The sequence below is a fragment of the Alnus glutinosa genome, chromosome 11, assembly GCF_958979055.1.
Source record: "Alnus glutinosa chromosome 11, dhAlnGlut1.1, whole genome shotgun sequence".
Classification (NCBI taxonomy): Eukaryota; Viridiplantae; Streptophyta; class Magnoliopsida; order Fagales; family Betulaceae; genus Alnus; species Alnus glutinosa.
In genome coordinates, this window is record NC_084896.1 from 27,607,110 (window position 1) to 27,630,963 (window position 23,854).

Sequence of the window (23,854 nt, forward strand, 5' to 3'; positions counted from 1 at the left end):
TAATACAATTGAATTAAGGAGATTCCGAATAAATTTTAGATTCTACAAAGAGATAGAGGGAAAAAAAAAATTAAGTTGAAATTACAAATATGTTGATTTGATAAGAAATATAGAAGTCTTTGTAAATTAGAAACAATAGAAAGTAATGAATTATAGTGCAATGTTACATCAAAGTACATATTTATTTAAAAACATCCAAAAAAGAGGTAAATAAAATATTAAAATTTAAACAAGTAAATGAGAACAAATAATTAATTCACCTCTAGTATCCTAGATAACAGGGAATAGATGAAATGAAAATGATTTATTTTACGATCAATATTTTGTTATACGTTGTATAAGTATTTGACGGTGTATATGATGTCATATCATTTAATCATAGTGTCATGCCATATCATCTTGTCATTGTTATTTCTCTAAAAAAAATATATCAGTCAATTCTTTCTTTATTTTCCTTAACCTTTTTATATTTTAACTACTTACTTTTTTAAAACACTATTCGACTAAGCATTTTAACTATCTACTTTCATTATTCAATTTAAAATATTATTTATTTATCTATTGTCACTATTCCTAAAGAGAGAGAATCGTATTTATTTTTATTAATTTAACTTATGCATTGTTAAGCTATTTAACCAAAATAGCCTTTTAACTATTTTGGTTAGCCGGACGCAAATGATGCAGCCAGCTTGAGTTGATATGACAGTACCCATATTAAACAAATAAACCATATCAAGTATAATCTTCTTGACACCCCGTAATCACGATTACAAAGTCTACTAAAATAATCATATCACATGATGAACGTTTGTGCATTTTGACTCCTTCCCTCCATTAGTTTCCCATTATGGTGCCAACTAAAATGAGATTGTGGGTTGTTAATGTCAATGATACAATGATAACTCAAGCCTAAAAATATTCCATTGACACTTTTACAATTTTGTTTTATTCTCCTACGAATCTTTGTTGAAATAGTTCTATTTTTTTATTTTGTTTTATTTTATTTTATTGAAGTTCATTTTGTTAAAAAAAGTTTATATATATATATATATATATATATATATATATATATATATATATATATATATATATATATATATTTGTTCCAATTTTTTTTTCAAAAAAAAGAAAAAAAGAAAAAAAAGCGGGGGGTGGGGGGGGGGGGATATGTTTGCATGTCATAGTCACGGTTGTTGTTCCAGATTCTTCCACTATTGTTAGAGGTTGTGTTTGGTAGGTGTCTATAAATTATAGCAGCATAAGATGAAAAACTATTTTTTTTATTTTTTGGTTTCATATATGAGAAATAAAATACCCAAATAAAACATGATACATAAATTTGAATAAAAATAATGCTACATACCACACAAATATCCCACAAATATTTCACAAAGTTAACGTAGCAATTGGCAAAGCTTATAGGACTATATCTTGCTCTTATTGACTTGATTATACGATTCGATTAAATGATTTTATTTATAGTAAAAATATGATGGATGAGGTATGTTAAAAAATTGTAAGATGGATGTAATCATAAAGAGATATGATACATTTATAACTTCTGTACAATTTCAACAACTTTTTTCAAAATAAATAATTGAATATGCAATATCCACATGGAGAAAAACAGATCAAATAATTAATTTGACAAAATAATTATTAAAATTTTATAAAAATTATAACCATATCAAATCTCAATGATAAATCATAGGTTATTAAATCTTATCAGGATAGTAATAGTAAGAGCAGAAGAATGAATGACCTTTCAATTTGAGAGGACAAGTAAATAAAACTCTCATGTTGAGAGTGAGTAGGAATCTAATAAAAGTTATCTGTTTATGACCGTTATCTAGACGGTGCCTTATATCTTTTTATGTATTTTATTACTAATTGATTCACATTAAAGACATAAATGAAAAAATATCCTAATATATATTCATTAAAAAATTGTATTGAGAATATGACTGGATCATTGGCACGTACCCAATCTCAACCTAAACAAATATCATGTGATTAACAACATTTTTGAATAAAATTAGCTATTTTTGAAGGTTTGTTTTTAATTTTAAAAATATTTTTCGATATAGTTAACCTATTAAATAACTACTTTTATTCGGAAGATAAAATATAAATATAAAATAGATAAAAAAAAATCAACCTAAACGCATATCTCTCGGGCCACGCTCTAGTTCGTGCGTTTAGAGTAGTAGTCCAACAAGGTAAGAGCGACCACAAACAGAGTGCTTCAAAGAAACAGGGGAAAGCAGAGAACGGAGAGTCCATGGCTGTCGCTGCCTGCCACCAATTGCTTGGTGGGTTTTAGTGCGTTTTGAAGCTTTGGGTCTCTGTCGATACCTGTGCTTGACATTGAATACGGCACCGTTTTTGTTTTACGTTACAGTAGGAGAATAGCTTCCTTCGAATGCTCCATTAAATTAATGGAGTATTTATAGTTCGTATTATTCTCTCAAACATTCCTTACTTTACTTTCAAACTTCCTTTTGTAATCTCAAAAAGCTCTCTCTTTTCTTCTCTCTCTCTCTCTCTTTATCTCTTATACTTTCTGCGCGTGCTTTGGGTTTTTCCGGAAAGCAAAACAGCGAAATTAAATGAAGACTTTCAATTCTGTAAGCTCTCCGTCCCTTCTCTATCTCTCTCTCTCCATATGCCAATACGTATATGTGTTGCATGATTATGCGTTCAAATTCTTACCTTTTTGAACTTGTACTTGCAGTTTTAATTTTACTTGACCAGTTTTTTTTTTTTTTTTTTTATTATTATTTTTATTTTATTTTTTTAATGGGGTTTTTAGAAAATGATATTTAAGTTCTGGGGTTATGAAAACAAATTGATACTGGGCGTTTGGGAATATGATTGATGGTATTTTTTTTAAAAAAATTATATTTTTGAAGTTCGAGTTTGTTTTTGTCTTTGCTTCCCGTTTGGTTGATGAGAAAAAAGAGTACACAGAAGGAGGAGTGTGTTTGGAAGTGGTTGTTTGGTTGATTTTACAATTTCTTTGTGATGTGGTAGTGTTTGTTTTGAATAATATTCGGAATAATATTTACTTTTTTCAAAAATAAATTATATTTTATTTAACTTTTTAAAAAGTTTTCAATTTTTTTTAAATTTTATTCCTTAAAATCAAACTTTCGTAATTCACACTGTAAATTCGAATAATATACGGATTCAACACCCAAAAGTTTGGACTATATAGTGTTTGGTAACTGGGAAATTCGTGTAAATCATTAGAACGATGACTTGGGTCAAAAAGTATGACAAGGTTATGTGTGCTTGGTAACTGGGAAAACTTGAGAAAAGAAAAGAAAAGAATAGAATTTACGTTCTGTGTAGTATTTGAACAGACTGTTAAAGCTTCTTATTTTGCTCATTTCGTTTTTGCAGCCGCCCTCTCTGTCTTTCTTTTTCTTTTCTTTTTTTTTTTACCCTGCGAATTTGGTTGGCTTTGGAACTCCTTGAATCATATGTTAAGCGTAACTCTCCTAATAATATACATACTTTTCTATATTTTCCAATTGTTGACCCCGTTGTAGTGTCTGAGAAATTTGAGTAGAAGAAAGGAAACTAATTTTGAGTGTTGTTTTGAGCAAGTACAGGTTCTTGTTCCCATAAGTCTCAAAAATTAATTGATTCATAGTTCAAAGTTTTTATCTATTTTTCAATTTATGATGCAAATATTTGCTGGAACTTGTAACCTTTTATGCCAAAAATTTCCAACCAATATACTCAGTACCTTTTCAAATACGGCTGATTGAATTTTTGAAAGGATGTAAAAAGTGTGCATTTAAAGCAATTTGTCAATTAAACTATGTGATACACATGACAGCTTCATGAGTTAACAAAAGATGGCATACTGCCATAGTGACACGGAGAGGACACAGCTTTAGTAGATGCTTAAGAAGGAGGACATTGGCACTGCTAATAAGTGGCACTAGAAAATTATATTATTGCATATAAATAAATCAAAATTGGGTAAACATTGTGCATTAATGTGATTTTCTTCAACCAAGTCATGGATACTGGTTCAGTGAGTTAAAGTTGGGAGAATTCTTATCATACTTAATACCAGTTCTATTTTCTTTTTTTAAATTGCTCTTAAAATACATTTTATAATGCGTCTGTGCTTCATTCAACATTCATGATTAGATCATTGAGCAAAGAATGTGACTACAACTTCGCATGTTTTTATGCTTGTTTCTTTTTCAGGCTTCTGTACTTTCAGATCTAAAGAATAGGACATGCCTCTGTAGTTTCTTAATTACAGCATCTTTGATTTTTGGTGCTTACTTCATCGGTAATTCCTTTGTTACAAAGGAATACAAAGACGTATGTATTTCTAACAGATAGCTTCTTTTTAAGTATTACTTGTTAGTCATATATATTTTATTTTGTGAGGGCCACTGAAAGTCTTGTTCAATTAAAAAGGATATGCTTTGACTCGTTCAGGTTGATATTCTTATGTTTTGAAGGAAAGTATATAGAGCTGATGTTATCGATTTTGTTTAGAAAACCTTCTGCGCTTCAAAATTTTCAATTCTGTTACTTTATGTCAAATGATTTTATTAAGTTTGGTTAAAGCTTTAATGAAAGTACCGACATAGATTGGCCTATAACCTAAAGTTGCAAGCAGAAACTTATTGAAAAATTTGATATCCAGCATGGAAGCAATTGTTCTTCATCTGTTTGTGATACCTCGCAAGACTAATTCACTGAGAGAGGAAGAAATTGAGATAGAGAATCAATTTCTACGTAATAACTTGGAATTGAAAGTGGCATCACTAGATATGATCAACTTGCTGCTTAACTTAAACATATGTAGATCTTATGTTAAAAGACTCTTTGATATGATAGTCTGAAACTTTAAAAAGATCACTTACTAATTTAACCCTAAGGAGTTGGCGAAAGTGGTAAGTCACTTGACCTTGGTGCCTCATGAAGCATCAAGTTTAAGGTTCGAACCCCATAAGTGCAAACAACTTTACCCGACCCGTGTGTAGGGGGCGATTTGCATGGTGTCCCGGGGATGTATTCGCTGCGAAGCCCCATATACTCTGGTTATAAAAAAAATAAACCATGAATCCTAATTATAATAGTTTCTTTGGAAGATTGCTAGATGAAGTAAGGTTTTATTTTTGAAATTCCCACATCTCCTTTCATCCTTTTCTGATCTCAGTCATATTTGGCTATGGATTGGCAGATATCTACTGGGGTGACACAAACTGTTATTGATTAAATAATTGGCAGAGGTAGTTTTTTTGTTTTTTTTGAGTTCTTAAACTCATGATTAAATGTTTTTTTTTAAAAGTATCAGAATTAATTCTACTGCTCTTGGTCATCATTCTCTTTCATACTGTATGAGTCAGATATAAAACTTTCCGGACTGCTAGCTGTCCATGTCTTGAAAATTTGAAATGTTTTGTAATTACTGATGGACAAATCAACTACTGTGGACAATTAATCTGAGACTGAGTTGCCTAACCTTCTTATTGTATCAAAACCTGCAATCGAACTTCGAAGCATGGATAAATCAAAAAGTTCCGTAAGAAGGATATACTTTACTGATTAACATACATCATAATACTTCTTGAAATCACACATGCAGAGATTAACAAGATGGAGAGTGATTCCTACTAAAGAGAATTTAAAGTCTAAGACATGCAAGGTCTGTCTCTATTTTTATTTTTATTTTTTAAATAAGTCCTTTCTGTAATGGGGGCTTTAACTGTTTTGGGTTTTGGGGGCTCTCGAGGGTTTTGGGTGCTGTTGGGTTTTGGGGTTTTTGAGGGTCTTGTTGGGTTCTGCTTTTTGGGCTAGCTGGGCTCTTCCTTTGTATACTCCCTGTGTACTAAGGGGCGCCTTACGCTTTTTTAATGAAATTCCTATTACTTATAAAAAAAAAAATGGCAAATTAAGTTGAGATGCTTTATGATTTATCTTTTTCTTCTTATTTTTCCCCCAAATACCTTAGAATCGTTGCAGGCCTCCTGGGAGTGAGGCATTACCTGAAGGAATTGTTGTTAAAACATCTAACTTGGAAATGCGGCCATTATGGGGTTCCATTCCAAAAAATGTAAGTGAAGGCACTGCTGAGATTCTCAATGTTTGGCTGGCTAAATTTATCAGATATTTTGTATTATTTCACAACAATTTTGTTGTGGTTGTTTTAAATCACATGATAATTGACATATGGTTTTACAAATTGCTAAGAGTCGTACATACACTTTCATGCACTAATCTGTTGATCTTCTTGGCTTTTTTGTTTGAATTTTTTTTAACACATACCTTGTAATATTTGTGTCAGAGCAATGCAAAGCCTTCTGTTAACTTGTTAGCCATTGCAGTTGGAATCAAGCAAAAAGACTTGGTGAACCAAATTGTGAAAAAGGTATAGATTTTTTATTTTTTTTATTTAATTTCCCTGTGCTTCCAGAAATATCCCCTCATATTTGTGTCTAATATCTGTGCATTCTATTGCAGTTTCCTTCAAGCAATTTCGTTGTGATGCTTTTTCATTACGATAGTGTTGTGGATGAATGGAGGGATTTACCATGGAGTGATCGTGCCATACATGTGTCTGTAAAGAATCAAACAAAATGGTAATGTTGATTGCCTAGGTTGTTGTTTATAAATTACAATGGGAGGTGGCCATTGCTTGAGTTTATAGGCATAAGGGGAGTCTCTTAATTAAACAATACCATGTGATATGTAGGTGGTTTGCCAAACGTTTCTTGCATCCAGATATAGTTGCTGAATATGATTATATATTTCTTTGGGATGAGGATCTTGGAGTAGAGAATTTTAACCCAAAACGGTAAGTGTGGTTTTCTGTTACTTTTATGGAACGATACTGCAATCCTGTACTGATTACTCTGAAACTCCACCACCAGCCTTTGTTGCAATCCTGTACTGATTACTCTGAAACTCCAACACCAGCCTTTGTTGCATCAATGCCTTGAATAAAATATGTTACTCTGAATATTGGAATACACAGACCGATAAGATTCTTAGAAATGTGGAACTAATGATCACTACTCCTGTTTTTGGAATAATAACCTTTATATCTCATTTTCATTTTAGACCAATATTTTTTATGATATGCATCGTCGTCACTTTTTGTATTTATTATTTGAAAATATAGTTGTTATACCATAGGATGTGTGGAGATCATAGAAGAACAGATATTGTATTGAAAAGCAAATCAAGTATAACAGATGATAGTAGGAGACATAATCCCAGCTTCATACCCTGGACATATTAACAACGTAGTAGAATTTGTTCTCTCTTTCTTTTCTTTTTTTCTTCCCTTTATGGAGGTCAGATTTAGACTTTAAATCTCGATATGCTGAATCTCTTGCAGATATCTATCTATTGTTCAAGAGGAGGGACTTGAGATATCACAGCCAGCACTTGATCCTGTTAAATCAGAGTTGCATCATCCAATTACTGTACGTAGAAGCAGATCAAGGGCACACAGGTCAGTTCACTTTTCCAGAACAAACGGGGTGCTGCATTATTAGAATCAAGGGTGCACAGGCTTTGTGTTTCCTTCCTTGTGCTTATATTGAATTTAGTTGAGCAGTCGCATATGAAGATTTGCAGTTTTTTTTTTTTTAATCAATAAGGTCTTTTTGTCATCACTTGCATAGTAGCAGTATCTGTTTTAATATATGCCAAATCTTTAGCAAAATATGGTAATTGACTTCTATAGAGTCAGATTGTCATCAGTTTCTTTAAATTGGATCCGAATGTATGCGATATAATTGAGTTTGACCCATTTTCACTTAATTTTTGAGCAGAAGGTATTATAAGTTTAAAGGCAGTGGCAGGTGCGACGACCAGAGCACTGATCCTCCATGCGTGGGGTACGGAATCACCAGCTCTATAGCTGTGTGGTTGTTCTATCATTTATTGCTTTTTTATTCTCATAAAATTTTAAAATTGCTGAAAAAATTCTTTGTTTTGAATAAAACGTGTTATGCAGTTGGGTGGAAATGATGGCACCGGTGTTCTCAAGGGTAGCTTGGCGATGTGCATGGTACATGATCCAGGTATAAAATACTCAACAACTGTATGAACATAATGGTCAACTTCTGGTGCTTTACAACATTGTAGGCATAATGGAAGGGATGTTTGCAAACTACAGTGAATGAATGAGGATTCTTTCGATCAACCATATCAGATTAAATTGCTGAAGTAGGCATCATAGATTATGTCCAACCTACTTTATGTTGATTGCAGAATCTTTTTTACTTGCTTCGTTAGACAAGAGCAGGTCAACCATATTTTTTTTTTTAAATCAGTTGAGAATTGTGAACGTGATAGTGCGGTAATATTTTTGCTACCCAACTGATAGGAGGTTCTTATTCCAAACAAATCTCTTTCTATGGGTTCCATGTGGACTTGGCTTGAAACTGACCTTCTATAATTGAATTAGAAGTTAAATCTGCATGACTCATGTGATACAGGTAACCTGAATCTACCCTGTAAACCTAATTGTGATAGAAACCACTGTTAAATAGTACATAAAAATGTCTTGGAAAAATCAGAAAAATTTAGATACTAATAATAGAATTAGGTGGGTCAAGTCAAGGAGACTAACCGTAAATTCAATCTGGAAATCTCCTTGCTTTGGGAGGGTGTTTTTTTTCTTCTTCCAATTTTGGATTGCACCTTCCTTTCTGGTAAGTTTTCTTTAATGGTTTTTGTCCCTTTCAGAACGACTTGATCCATGCATGGGGCCTCGATAGGAAGCTCGGCTATTGTGCCCAGGTAACAATTTCTTTCCTGGAGCTTCTTTTTCAGCTCCCTTGGGGATCTTTGTGATCTTTGGACTATTTTTTCAGGGTGATCGAACAAAAAGAGTCGGTATTGTCGATTCTGAGTACATAGTTCATCTGGGTCTTCCCACACTTGGTGCCTCAGATGGAAATACGGTGAGTCATCTTTGTATGTAGCACTACTATCTGAGGAGTTGGTTGGTCAAAAATTACTTATGCCAAAGAGTTGTCTTGGTAGTTTCTTGTTTGGTTCAAACATATTTGCTGCAGATCACAGCATCACAAGTCTAATAAATTTAGTCAAAATCTATACTTGTGATTTTGTACTGATGAAGACGCATAATCTTGGTGATCAATAATTTTGATCTGCCTGGCAGGATACTCTTAGCAGTGGTATTTTGTTGAATGTTTAGGTCGCCTCTCACTTTCTACTATCTGCTTATTCATGCAGTTAAGCAATTATTCACTGGATCATTCTTTAAAAGAGAAATCAAATCAAGCAGTGCCGGTACATTTATCTAAAGCTAAAGTTGCCTTGTACCGGATTTTTCGTTGATGTATACTGAGAGTTTTATTTATTTATTTTTATAATTAATTTTGTAGGCACCATCAGACTCCCAAAAAGTCGATCCTAGATCTCTAGTAAGTGCTAGTGACATTCCTATGCTAGTGAACTGTTTTGTTTGGTTGAATTCCTAATAGTATAAATGCTGCAAAGTTCTCCCTCTCTCTTTCTCTTTCGTTCTATATCGTCAGCCACCACGAATCCAAAAAACTAATTACGGAGTAACGAATTGTATGCAGGTCCGGTGGCAGTCCTTCGTTGAAATGCAAATCTTCAAGGCAAGGTGGACTAATGCGTCGAAGGAGGATAATTGTTGGGTTGATCCATATCGACAATCAGCGAACCAAAGTAGAAATTGATTTGATTTATAGAGCGTTCATCCAAGCAAAAGGCAAGGTTGCTGACTGGTTCTCATAAACAACCTGAGTCAAAAATCAGACATGCATCCCATGTACACCCTTTTTGTGGTCCTGAAAAAGGTCTCAAAACTGCTGATGATGTCTTGTTCTTTTGGATCTTGCAAGGAGCTTGTGACTTGGTGTAACTGACCATTGTATCATATGGATTTTGCCCTGGCCAGGAGCTAACCAATTCTGCTGGCCAATTTAATTTGTATCATTCATTTGGTGAAAATTATAGAAAATAATTTTTCACCAGACACATTGTTGATAACCTTTTCAATACCAATGTAACTTTTTTTTTTTTTTTCCTCTCTTTTGTATAACCATGTAATTATTGAGGCAATTGTGTCTTTGTGGATCTTCAGTTTAGTTGTACAACTTGTTCTTGATGCATCTCCAATGTCTATATATATTTTCATGTTTTCTGACCGTTGATGTTTCAGATTCGAGCTTTATATTAGAGTAATTCTAGCTTTAACAAGAATTGATCTAAGAGTTCGTTGAGACTGACAGGTCAACATTGTAGCATAAAAATGTAGTCTCTAACATTATTCTATTATTTAGAAATCACATTTTTATCTCACAATTATTATATAATGCTGAGGTAACAAAAAAGTTAATAATAATAAGAATTGGTTGGGACCGTCCGGTATTATTCTAATCACAATGCTGAAAATTGAATATTAAGACAGTAATGCTAAAAGTAAGTAATACCTTATTTATTTATTTTTATTTGAAAATACAAAATATTTTTCAAAATGTTTATCAAACAATATTTTTAAGCGGATTCTACTCACAACACTTTTCAAACGTGAATCTTACATAAAACGCTTCTCATTTTTTTATTTTTTTGGTCACATTAAAAAACGTTTTTAAATTAAAAAAAATAAAAATGTTTAACAAACATTGTCTGCAATGAACAGTATGTATATATAGTGTAGCCCTTCTATTTGACCAATAAAAAATCATTAATTTTAAGTTTAAAAAAAAATAAAAAATAAAAAATCATTAATTTTGGGTGATAGGTTGTTAAATTCTATCATGCCCACTAGGGTTTAAGCAATAACCCTTACATTTCTCTCTCTCTCTCAAACACACAGAGAGGGACACCACGATGTCACTCTTCCGCCTCGTCCTCCTCCGCTCTCTCCGACGCTCCTCGGCCACCTCTTCGCCAAACCCACATACGCTAACCCTAACCCCACTTCTCAATCACCTCCAAAACCCCAACACTGAATACCAAAAAACATCGACGCGCGGCTTCGCGTTCTCGTCGGCAGAGGAAGCCGCAGCGGAGAGGCGGCGCAGGAAGCGCCGGCTGCGCATCGAGCCTCCGCTGCACGCGCTCCGGCGGGATCAGGGCCCGCCGCAGCGTGACCCTAACGCGCCGCGGCTTCCGGACTCGACGTCGGCGCTAGTGGGGCCGCGGCTGAACCTCCACAACCGCGTGCAGTCGCTGATCAGAGCTGGCGACCTGGACGCCGCCTCCTCCGTGGCGCGCCACTCCGTGTTCTCCAACACCCGACCCACGGTCTTCACCTGCAATGCCATCATCGCCGCCATGTACCGCGCCAAGAGGTATGTGTATGTGTGTCTGGTGATTGTGGAGTTTTGAACATAAAGGCCTAGTTTTTTTGTTGGAGTAGGTTGATTAGTTCAGGTATCCACTACACCTACACCCATGTGTTGAGGTAAAGACCCGATTTTTGTTTCTTAGAGTAGTTTGATTGATTCAGGTGCAGTGAGGCTAGTGTTACATTGGCCACATCTTATTTGAGCAATACAGAATGTCTGCCTGGTGATTTTCTTAATTTTTGTAACTAATGCTTTTGATTTTTAAAGTGATACCCATATTTTTGTTTTCATTGGTTTTTGCTGGCTTTAATTTTTTTTTGGATGAATGAGTAATTTTTATATCCAAAAACACTATTACAATACACTTCAGCTAGTCAAAATAACCAGCTGGAAACAAATCAAATCTGCATAAAGCAGAAACAACACTCACAAAGTAGCAACACTCACTAACTAGACAATAAGAACTGCACAATCAAAACAGAGCTCAACAATACACACTTTGACAATTACAAACACATATATCCACACAATCAACCCAAAACAAAACTCTAGCAGCCTACTTCATCTACCAAGAATACTAGTAGGAATTCCCCAACTGCTGCACAATCTATCATTTTCCAGATACTTACAAAACTTACCCTTAGCCAACAACCTGGAACGGACCTTTCATTTTATTTGGCTGATTTTTTTTTTTTTCAGAACTAACATGATTTGCATGTTTTATATCATTCCTTAATTTCCAGATGTTGTGCACGGCTGCCCCTGAACTCAACTTGCATAGAACAGCCTTCAAACTTTCCTCAAGTAAATTCTTCTTCCCACAAATCAGAATTTCTGCCCAATTATGCAGAATGCTCTCAACAAAACAAAGTCCCATAATCTCCTTCCAAATGCGCTTACCTAAGCCACAAAGAAAGAAAAGGTGGTCACAATCCTCAATACCCCCTGCAGAAAACACAATTTACATCACCTCCATAGCCCCATCTTAACATCTTTTCTCCTGTGACTAGGCTATCTCGCATAGCAAGCCAAAGGAAGAAGGAATGTTTTGGAATAGCCAAATTAAACCACACAAACCAAATGGGCTGATCCTTCTCCCCAATCGGAACAAGAGGCAGCTGGCTTTGTAAATGCACCATAGTCTCTGATCTAGCTGGGGGCCAGCACCAATTTCTGCACGTACTCATAGAAGACAGTTTGCATCAATCTAACTATCCAATTAATACACCATCCTATGTCCATGCGTTGCATATAAGCTACCATCCGGGTGCCACTTATCAAACCAAAGATGAATTTGGTTCCATCCCTAACTTTAAAATGGATAAAATGTTGAGCTACCTCTCTTAACTTGAGCAGCTTTTTCCAGCACCATGAGCTCATATGTGGAATTTTGATTCTCCAAAAGCTCTTCCCCTTCAACAAATGTTCTCTCACCGAAGCAACCCATAAAGAGCCTGCTTTAGCAAGAATGTTCCAAATGTGGCTCATCATGGCTGCTCGATTCCAGTCTTCAATCCTCTTAAGACCAAGACCACCTTCTGTTTTTGGTAGACACACCAACTCCCAAGCCACCTTAACCTTAGCTTTACAAGAGTCAGATCCAGACCATAGATAGCGGTTGAATTTCTGCTCCAAAATCTTCACAATCTTCTTTGGCAAGACGAAGAACCCCCACCAAAATGATAAGATGCTATAAAGTACTGCCATTATCAGCTGAAGTCTCCAAGCAAAGGAGAGTTTCTTAGCTAACCAGAAATCAATTTTGCTAGAAATTTTATCAACTAAGACACCACAATCAGCAGCACTCAACTTACTAGTAATGAGAGGAACACCAAGATACCAAACCGGCAGTTGTCCTTTGATTTTTTAGCAGTCCACCAATTTTCCTTTCTCGGCTGCACTAACACCAGCACAATAGAATGAACTCTTGCTAGGAGTGGCAGAAAGACTCAAGATGTCAGCAAAGACATGCAAAACAGCTTTAATAGTTTCGACATGATACCCAATTCTTCTTTTATTTTATTTTTTTGGTTTTGGTATTGAATTAGGATTTGACACAGTGGTTAAATGTGATTATTTTGATTGATATAGGTACAATGATGCTGTTGCTCTATTCCAATACTTCTTCAACCAATACAATATTATTCCGAATGTTGTGTCTTACAATAATTTGATTAATACCCATTGTGACGAGGGGAGGGTTGAGGAGGCGTTGGAAGTTTATCGCTGTATTATTGAGAACGCGCCATTTAGTCCGTCATCGGTCACATACCGGCATTTGACGAAAGGGTTGATTGATGCAGGACGAATTGAGGAGGCAGTGGATCTTTTGAGGGAAATGTTGAATAAGGGACAGGGTGCAGACTCGTTGGTTTATAACAATTTGATTAAGGGGTTTCTAGAGTTGGGGAATCTGGATAAGGCGAATGAGCTTTTTGATGAGCTTAAGGAGAGGTGTCAGGTTTATGATGGGGTTGTGAATGCAACATTTATGGATTGGTTTTTTAATCAGGGGAAAAAGAAGGAGGCGATGGAATCGTATAAATCCTGGCTGGATCGCCAGTTTAAGATAGTGCCTGCGACTTGTAATGTTCTTTTGGAGGTGTTGCTTAAGCACGGGAAGAAAAATGAGGCTTGGGCATTGTTTGATTTGATGTTGGATAATCACACCCCACCAAATTCCCAAGGAGTGAATTCGGACACTTTTAACATAATGGTTAACGAGTGTTTTAAGCTTGGCAAGATTGAGGAGGCAATTGCCACATTTAAGAAGGTGGGAACGAAGCCAAATTCAAGGGGTTTCCAAATGGATGTCGCTGGGTATAATAATATCATTTCTCGATTTTGTGAGAAGGGGATGCTATCAGAGGCGGAGATGATGTTTGCAGAATTGACAGCAAAGTCATTGTCCCCAGATGTCACAAGTCATAGGACTTTGATTGATGAATTTTTGAAAGCGGACAGGATTGATGATGCTTTAAAGGTGTTCAATAGAATGGTAGATGCTGGCTTGAGGGTAGTTGCTAATTTTGGCAACAAGGTATTCGATGAATTGATCAGGAATGGCAAGGTAGAGGATTGCGCACAGCTTTTGTCTAAAATGGGAGAAAAAGATCCTAAACCAGATCCTACTTGCTATGAGGTTGTGATCAAGGGACTTTGCAATGAAGGTATATTGGACAAGAGCCGGGATTTACTGCAGGAGATGATGAGGTATGGTGTTGGACTTACTCCTGCATTGCAGGAATCTGTAAGAGAGGCGTTTGGGAAAGCTGGGTGTGGCGAAGAGATTGACAGACTGTTACGTATGAATTGGTGGGGATCTACACATGTGCAATCAAGAACACCTCCTCAAACAGGACCGTCTCATCCACCTTCAGGACACCCTCAAATGGCAAGGCCTCATTACCCACCATCTGGACCCCCTCAAATGTCCGTACCACAGTACCCGCCATCCGGATCCCCTCAAATGACATGGCAGCACCACTCTCCATCAGGACCCACCCAAATGCAGCAGCACTCTCCATCTGGACCTCGTAATATGGCCGGACCACACCATCCACCAACAGGAACCCCTTCAATGACAGAGCCACATCATCCACCATCTGGACTGACTCAAAAGGAAGGGCTATCAGGACCCATGCAAATGGCATGGCAGCAGCACTCCCCATCTGGACCTCCTCATATGGCTAGACTCCAGCACCAACCATCAGGAACCACTCTGATGACACAACCAAATTATCCACCATCTGGAGTGACTCAAACGGAAGGGCTACAGCATCTGCAGCCAGAACCTCTTCAAACGAATGGACCCTATCAATCGTCATCGGAAATTCCTCAAACGGCAGAACAGGTAGCAGCAGCTTAGTTTGAGACTCTGATATTAGGTAATTGATATACTGGTTCTCCTTTGTTCTGATTTCGAACAGGGCAAGGAGATTGCCATGTCATTGTTATATCTCAAGTGTCTCTTTGTGCCATTGTGGTGGTCTGTTTCGCTTGAGCATAATAATGTCGGACTTTTGTCTATTCAGTTGCTCTGTGTGTTATGCTGAGATGATGAGCTAATTATTTTTGTACTCTGCACCTCTACATATTTATTAAATATGTTCTTATTCTTAAATAATCTTGATGATCATGAATCCTATTTGTTGAATTATGTGCTGAACCTGGAGGCCACATATGAGATACATTTGTACAAAAGAATTAGAAGAGCACACATAGTTCATTGTGTATAAATTACTTGGATTGCATTTTGATGCTGATTTTCCTATGATTATGCATCATATGCGATTCAACTGTTTGAAGCAACTAACTGAGTTGGGTTGTATGCTTTATATGTTGCATTGTCTTGTATAAGTAGGGAATTTTTGCTAAATCTATATGAATTATGTGCTGAACCTGTATGGAACCGATGCTTTTGGTTGTACAATCATTTTTCTGCCCGCCATGAACTTATATTTTATTATGTGATTTTGCAGGGTGTTTTTCCATTGTGAAAATTTGTAAGTTCTCAGTTTGTCTGCTGGGGGGCGCGTGCACATGTGTGCACCACAAATGTGATAAGAAAAAAAAAAAAAAAGTTTTGCTTTACTACATTTTGAGTACGGTTTGTTAGTCATGTAGCATATTTGTGCATCCTATGATGAAAAAATAAATAGTTGTACCAAGTAGATAAGTATTTTATGTTAAAAAAGGAACATTTCTCAGTCAGTGTGTAGGTGTGTCTGTTGTGTGTAATTTTTTCTTAAATTCTTATAGCTCTTTCACGTGAGGGATACTAAATCATAGACATCTGAAATGAGAATCTTTTTGTCTTCAGAATTTTTCAAATGAACTGGCTTGAAGCGTAGCTTCAACTTTTTCTCTCTTGGGATTAATGTTACAAATACAAACATTTTTTTTTTTTTGCATGCACCAACGTGCAAGTCAGTGTCGTGGCCTAGGATCAAGTGTTTTTTTTTTTTTTTTTTTTTTTTTTTTTTTTTTTTCTGTTTTTTTCTGTTTCCTAATAATCCAGTTTTAATCAGGAATATTTAGGAGTTTATTCAGAATTGTCTTATGTGACCACAGAAAGTGCTTTGATGGCTATATAGAAGGGGAGCTGCAAGGATGTTAGTAGTCTGTGTAAAAAAATGTGTTTCCCCCCCTCCAAGGTGTCACCTTCTTTATATACAGTCAATCTGAATTCAGGCTATTTCTTTATTTCAGGATCTCGTGCGGGAACCAGTTTTTGCTAACAGTATCAGGAAGTTGTGAAATTATGAATGCTTTATGCCTGTGTATTTTGATCAATCGCAGTGTAGTTGTGGACATTTGCTTTGATGTTTGCTCTTCCCATGCAGAACATGCTAAAAGTTAATGTTTGCTTCGAGAAGCTTTCTAGTTTTCCAACATCAACCAGGACTTTCACACTTTGATTCATCACAACTCAATCCAAATTATCAACTCATTCACTTGGTGCCGAGCAATGCAAGGCATGCAACAAGAGCAGAGAAGACTGTGTAATAGAGATCATTGCTATATTTATACTCAAATTCGTTCGGCTAGATTTTGAGGCTTTTCTGATATAATTTTTTAGTTTTGCTAGCCTTTTGCCTTCTCTAGGCTCTTGTTTGTATTGGCTTACCCAACTGGCTTTTAAGCCTCTTGTTTTTTGGGGTTGCTTGCTTTTGTTGAGTTTTTTCAATAAAGTTATTACTTATTCAAACAAATAAATGTTTATACTCATTCGAAAGGAGGAGAATCAAGATGTAAACATATTCCCAGGTTTTAGGTCAGAACAAGATATTGACTGCCATGGCAAAAGTATAACGGAAAAGGCTAGGGAGGGAGATAGAATGAGCCAGCAATGCATGCATCTCTGAAATTTTCAATGGACAAAGTTTTACTCAAAATTGGGTTAGAAAGAAATTTATCTAATCCAGTCAATTAAATTGACGTATTCAGAATGCACATAATTTTTACATGTATTTTTAATTATTACTTGCATTTTTAATAGAGCATATAATTCTCTCATGTATTTTGAACAAATGTTAGTTTAATAGACTGAGTATATAATTCTCTTTTGTGTTATCTTTTCAAAATTAAAACGTTAACAACCAACTTAAAATAAAAAAAATATTTTTCAAAATGCTTTTTTAAATAAAAAAGAAAATAAAAAATACCTTTTAAAATGTATTAACAAACGGAAGCCCACTCTGTATGTGGTCATAATACTTTGCTATTGACCTTATAGGCTATAACCTGGAAAGCAGAAAATGAACTTTTGAAAGCCACTCAGTACATGATCGAGAAGTTGGAGCATTTCATAGGAAGTTTGGACTTGAGATCAAGCAGAACAATGGGTACCATTTAAGCCTAATTTTCCCCACACTTAATCAACTTCTCTTGAAAGGTGGCATTTGACAAAGTTTATTCAGGATTAAAGGGTAACATTTATCTATATTGATGCTTTTTCCCTCTGGAGGGCTGATAATTTCTTTTCTCAAAATTTGTGCAACAACGAGATATTCTCTCGGTGGTCACTACCTGTACATTTATACCAAAACAAAAATCAGTCAGCCATAAATATGAAAGTAATTTTCAATATTCTGGGAGTGTTCTGAAAAAGTTGTTCATATGTGTATGCATGTGCATGCCATCATGCAAAAATGCTAAAAACGTAATGGATTTTCGTTTGGCCAATGATATTTATACATATTATCTTTATTTGTGTCATTTTCACCATTTATTTATTTATTTTTTTGTATCAATTTTACCTTTCTTGATCATGTAGGGATGGGATGAGATGGTATTTGTGTCACTTTCAGATATTTTTTAATATGACAAGATTCAATATCTGAGTTTTCAATTTTTATTTTATTTAAGACTTAACTTGGTTAATGTTGGAATTCTCCTGGTAACCTCAAATAAACATCTTAAGAAAGACGAATAGATTTTTATTTTTAATTTTTATCAAACTCAACAAATTAAAATATTGAAACCAACAATCACTAAAATTAATCAAAGCAATAAAAAGATCTAATATATCTATTTTAGTGTCGAAGTGAAAACCTTTAATAAATTCTTAAAAAAGAAATTTTACATGTAGACCTAATATTTTAAAAATCCACATTACAATTATTATTCAAAAACATAATACTTTTCACTAATTTATAATACAGATGGAATCAAATATTCAGAGTTGCCAATTATGCAAACGTGGACATTTTGGTTGTCATGCTTTGTCTCGTCTCCATTTCAATATCAAAGTTGTTAATATCTATATGCATGTGCATGCCATCATGCAAAACGTAATGGATTTTTGTTTGTCTAATGATATTTGTACACATATTGTCTTTATCTGTGTCATTTTCACCTTTCTCTGATCACATACGTAGGGATGGGATGAGATGGTATTTGTGTTACTTTCAAATATTATTGTGTTATAATAGTAGTGAACTTTAATTACAGTTAGAAAAATATTGGTATAAAAAATAAAAATTAAAAATAAAATAAAAGAAGAAGAAGAAGAAGGTGGCAAGGGGAAGGAGGGGATTGCCAAACGGGACCATTATTTCTTTTGCTGAACCCAGTCGTTGGATGAATGACAAGTTGTTCGTCATGCTCTGTCTCATCTCCATTTCAATATCTGAGTTTTAATTTTTTAATTTTAATTTTAATTTTATTTAAGACAGAAGTTGGTCAATATTGAAATTTTCCTGACAACCTCAAATAAACATGCATCTTAAGGAAGATGAATAGATTTTTATTTTTTATTTTTAACAAACTCAACAAATTAAAATATTGCAACCCCCAATCACTAAAATTAATCAAAGCAATAAAAAAGATCTAATATATCTATTTTAGCGTCGAAGTGAAAACCCTTTAATAAATTCTTAAAAAAGTAAATTTACATGTAGACCTAATATTTTAAAAATCCACATTACAATTATTATTCAAAAACAGAATAATTTTCACTAATTTATAATACATAATCAAATTATGATCAGAGTTGGCAGTTATGCAAACTTGGACCTTCTACTTTGTGTTATATATTGATTTGCTTCTTGCTAATTAAGATTCAAATTAACTGAAAATAATTGGTAAAGGAAGATTCAAAAGGAGACGTACAAGTTCCTCCAAATTTTCAGAGATATTCTGGTTAAATTTTTCATACTTGGATTTAGTTGATACAATGGTTAAATATAATAAAAAAAATTAACTGGTGGTTTTAACCCACATAAACAAAGCCCACAACCACAATATTTGGATTGACCTGCATTGACTCATGCATTATCTAATAAATTAATTAACGTTGGTCTTCATACTAATTTATAATACATATTTTAAATGATTTATTATTGACGAAAAATAATAACTTAAAATATATTACATTAATTTATTTAAAAAGGAGTGTGAATTGCCTTTTTATAGTTTATATAGGCGGAGAGAGTATCACAATTATGAGATATCTCAATTATTAACCAGATATGATATATTGTCACCTTATGACTCAACCCATGTGACAATTTTTTTTTTTTAAAAAAAATAATAATAACTCTAAAATTAGTTGAGGAACCATCTCATCGCCTATGTAAGGTGGTTAAAAATTATGTCTTAAAATGGCAAAAAAATCATATCTCATTATTAATTAGGGAATATGGCCCACCTAATTAGGCAGCCACGCAACACTTATTTGCTATCCATGCGATCTTATCTCCTAGGCTATCACAATTCACACATGACATCTGAATAATAAGCGCATGTTTGAATAATAATTATTTTATTATTATTCTTTAAAATCATTTTTGAATTACTTTATAGAATTTAAAATACTATTTATTATATTCTGACGGTTATATATATATATATATATATATATATATATTTTTTTTTTTTAAATGTCAATTTTTTTTCTTTTTTTCTTTTTTTTAAAAGGAAGTCATGCGCGTCGAATACTAAAACGCTGGCACGCATGATCAGTAATTAGCATTATTTCATAAATAAATCATAATATATATATATACAAATCAGGATGCCATACGTATCATCACATCCTAGCTATTCCCATCACATTGAACACTAAAACGGACGCCCATCTCTGGGTTTTGTGCAGATATCACAGAGTGAGTGAGACAGAGAGAGAGATGGAGGTGGAAGAAGATGGCAGTCTATTCTCTGAGGAGAAAGAGAGAGAGATGGAGGTGGAAGGAGATTGCAGTCAATGGCATCACTTGATCTTCTGTGAGGAGCTGAAAAACAACGACGACCAGAAGAAGAATCATGTTCCTGTTTGCTCGGTGTGCTACGAAGCACTGGTATTGGGAGGTCCCGCCTACAAATGCTTGGAATGCAACTTTCTCCAGCATAAATCATGCCCCGAATCACCATACACAGAATCTGTAGTCACTGACCATAAATATTGGTGGAAAAGACATCACTTGATCGACGTAGAAGAGCTGGACAATAATGGCAACGAGGAAGTTGTTTGCCCGGGATGCCAGGAACCAGTATTCGGTCCCGCTTACAAATGCTCCATCCCCAACTGCACCTTCTGCCTTCACAAATCGTGCTCAGAACAACTATCCCACGTGATACAACATCCCCTCCTCCACCCGGAGCACTCCCTTATTCTCCAAGCGCCATCAGATTATGATATTTGTTATGCTTGCGGCAAATATTGCGGCAGATCCTTATTTTACCGTTGTTTCCTCTGTGATTTTAACTTGGACGTCATATGTGCTTCCCGCTGGAGAACTGATGCCGACGATTGCCACCAACACTCATTTGTTCCCATCTCGGCGCAGATCCAGTTCGCTTGTCAAGCCTGTGGTGAGGAGGAACCCAAGCAATTTGCATGTCTCTGCACCATCTGCCGACTCTTGATTCATAGTACGTGTGCCCGATATCCGCGCACCATCAAAACTAACACACATGATCATTCACTCACTCTCACCTATTCTCTGAGTCAAGAAGTCAAGAATCAGGACAACGTGTTGTGTGAACTGTGCCGTAAAAAGATGAAAACAGAGTATTCTGCTTACTATTGTCAGAAATGTGGTTACATTTCCCACTTGAATTGTGCACATTGGGTCCAAGAGAACTCCAGTGTGACCACCGAGTTGGTGGCCAGTAACTCCGTTGGCTATGAATCTCATTTGGTTCATTTGGTGGAAGGGATCGATATACTAGGGGATGAAAGAGCTGGCCCTCTGGAGATCAATCATTTCAGTCATCCACAACATAACTTAATTCTTAGCGACGAAAAGCCCGTGGATGTCAAGCGTTGTGAGGCCTGTATACAATATATAATTTCTACCCCGTTTTACGGCTGTGCACAATGCAATTTCTTTCTCCATTACAGATGTGCTAAACTGCCCGCAACCATTAAGCGAGGGATATTTCACGAACATCCCCTCACCCTCCTCTCACATGATGTGAATCCAAGTGGATTGTTCTGGTGCAATGCTTGTAAACGTGATCACGATGGCTTCGTATATGGATGTGATAAATGTAAATGGTACAAGTTGGACGTTAAATGTTGTTTAATTCCAGAAATCATTGAACACGAAGGTCATCAGCACTCCCTCTACTTGCTTGCCATAGAATCTTCCAAAACTTGCAACGGCTGTGGTAAAAAAGTTGTGAACTTCAGGTGCCCTCATTGCGATGAATTTACCTTGTGTTTTAGATGTGCAACTCTTCCGCTGGTAGCTAGATATGAATATGATACACATCTATTAAAACTCTCTTATACACGTGAAGAAGAATCCGATGAAGAATATTATTGTCTAATTTGTGAAGAAGAAAGGAAGCATCCGGATTACTGGTTCTATTCCTGTGTAAAATGTAAGTTCACTGCTCATTCTCGATGCGTTCTTGGAGAGAATCCATGCATTAACTATGGAAGAACTTTCACAGATAAAGATCATAAGCATCCTCTCACTATTGTTCAAAAGACTAAGCATTCCCCTCCATGTGATAGATGTGGTGGTTTTTTTCATGATGTGGCCTTAGAATGTACTAAATGTAAATTTTACATCCATAAGTATTGTTTGTAAAAACAAATTAGAAAATAGAGTGAAAAGGCTTCTTTAATTTAACGATTGTGAGCTTAATTAATTTTCATATTTATGTGTATGAAAGAGAGGGAGAAGCTGAAAATGATTTATTTCAACATATATACATCGCTTACTACTAAAACTCTTTGCTTGTATGTATATTTTTATTATTATTATTTGATTCTGTTTGGACGTGTAGCTCTTACCTAAGTGTTCTTAATTTTACTACCAGTCGTTTCTTAATTATCTTTATCTGTGTCATTTTCACCTTTCTCTTGATCACATACGTAGAGATGGTATTTGTGTCAATTTCAGATATTATTGTGTTCTAATGGCAGTGAACTTTAAAAAATAAAAAATAAAAAATAAAATAAAAAAAAGGTAGCAAGGAGAAGGGATGGGATTACCAAACGGGACCATTATTTGTTTTGCTGAACCCAATCGTTGGATGAATGACAAGCTGTTCGTCATGCCCAGTCTCGTCTCCATTTCAATATCTAAGTTTTTCATTTTTTTTTTTAATTTTATTTAAGACTAAAGTTGGTTAATATTGAAATTTTCCTAACAACCTCTAATAAACATACATCTTAAGGAAGATGAATAGATTTTTATATTTTATTTTTAGCAAACTCAACAAATTAAAATATTGCAACCGCCAATCACTAAAATTAATCAAAGCAATAAAAAGATCTAATATATCTATTTCAATGTCGAAGTGAAAACCCTTTAATAAATTCTTAAAAAAGTAATTTTACATGTAGACCTAATATTTTAAAAATCCACATTACAATTATTATTAAAAACAGAATAATTTTCACTAGTTTATAATACAGAATCAAATTATGATCAGGGTTGGCAGTTATGCAAACTTGGACCTTCTACTTTGTGCTATATATTGATGTGCTTCTTGCTAATTAAAATTCAAATTAATTGAAAATAATTGGTAAAGGAAGATTCAAAAGGAGACAAATTCCTCCAAATTTTTAGAGATATTCTGGTTAAATTTCTCATACTTGTATTTAGTTGATACAAATATGATTAGACATAATTAAAATATTAACTGCTGGTTTTAACCCACGTAAATAAATGAAACAGCCATAATATTTGGATTATCCTGCATTGACCCATGCATTATCCAATAAATTAATTAACGTCAGTCTTCATACTAATTTATAATACATATTTTAAATGATTTATTATTGACAAAAAATAATAACTTAAAATATATTACATTAATTTATTTAAAAAGGAGTGCGAATGCCTTTTTATAGTTTATACGAGGGGGAGTATGACCCAAGTGAAGACCGTCTCAATCGCAATTATGAGGCATCTCAATTATTAACCAGATATGATACATTTTCATCTTATGACTTAACTAATGTGACAATTTTTTTTTAATTACCTTTTTTTTTCTAAAAAAATAAAAATAAAATAATTTTAAAATTAGCTAGGCGACCATCTTATCGCGTG

The 23,854-nt window shown here is 34.7% G+C and overlaps 3 protein-coding genes across 9 annotated transcripts; all 3 read left to right on the forward strand.

Annotated features, from left to right (window-relative positions):
• The first annotated feature begins 2,176 nt into the window (after positions 1-2,176).
• On the forward strand, positions 2,177-10,157 carry LOC133882565 (uncharacterized). 3 transcript variants are annotated; one of them, XM_062321766.1, is made up of 15 exons: positions 2,177-2,627; positions 4,228-4,347; positions 5,624-5,683; positions 5,990-6,091; positions 6,323-6,406; positions 6,499-6,617; positions 6,731-6,832; positions 7,379-7,495; positions 7,818-7,883; positions 8,003-8,069; positions 8,737-8,790; positions 8,865-8,954; positions 9,250-9,306; positions 9,402-9,440; positions 9,603-10,157. In XM_062321766.1, exons 1-15 carry the CDS (start codon positions 2,610-2,612, stop codon positions 9,720-9,722), a joined length of 1,215 nt encoding a protein of 404 aa, XP_062177750.1. In that variant the 5' UTR covers positions 2,177-2,609; the 3' UTR covers positions 9,723-10,157. The 3 variants fall into 3 exon arrangements, with proteins under 3 accessions (XP_062177750.1, XP_062177751.1, XP_062177752.1); XM_062321767.1 differs by lacking the exon at positions 5,624-5,683; XM_062321768.1 differs by lacking the exons at positions 2,177-2,627; positions 4,228-4,347 and adding an exon at positions 4,893-5,267.
• A 657-nt stretch (positions 10,158-10,814) lies between these two features.
• On the forward strand, positions 10,815-17,038 carry LOC133881632 (pentatricopeptide repeat-containing protein At1g10270-like). 5 transcript variants are annotated; one of them, XM_062320605.1, is made up of 3 exons: positions 10,815-11,342; positions 13,431-15,226; positions 16,551-17,038. In XM_062320605.1, the coding sequence occupies exons 1-2, from the start codon at positions 10,879-10,881 to the stop codon at positions 15,205-15,207; spliced, it is 2,241 nt and encodes a 746-aa protein (XP_062176589.1). In that variant the 5' UTR covers positions 10,815-10,878; the 3' UTR covers positions 15,208-15,226; positions 16,551-17,038. The 5 variants fall into 5 exon arrangements, with proteins under 5 accessions (XP_062176589.1, XP_062176586.1, XP_062176585.1 ...); XM_062320602.1 differs by having other exon boundaries at positions 13,431-15,192; XM_062320601.1 differs by having other exon boundaries at positions 13,431-15,192; positions 16,685-17,037.
• A 3,432-nt stretch (positions 17,039-20,470) lies between these two features.
• Positions 20,471-22,384, forward strand: LOC133881343 (uncharacterized). Its single transcript, XM_062320263.1, has one exon. It carries the CDS (start codon positions 20,471-20,473, stop codon positions 22,382-22,384), a length of 1,914 nt encoding a protein of 637 aa, XP_062176247.1.
• The last annotated feature ends 1,470 nt before the right edge of the window (positions 22,385-23,854 follow it).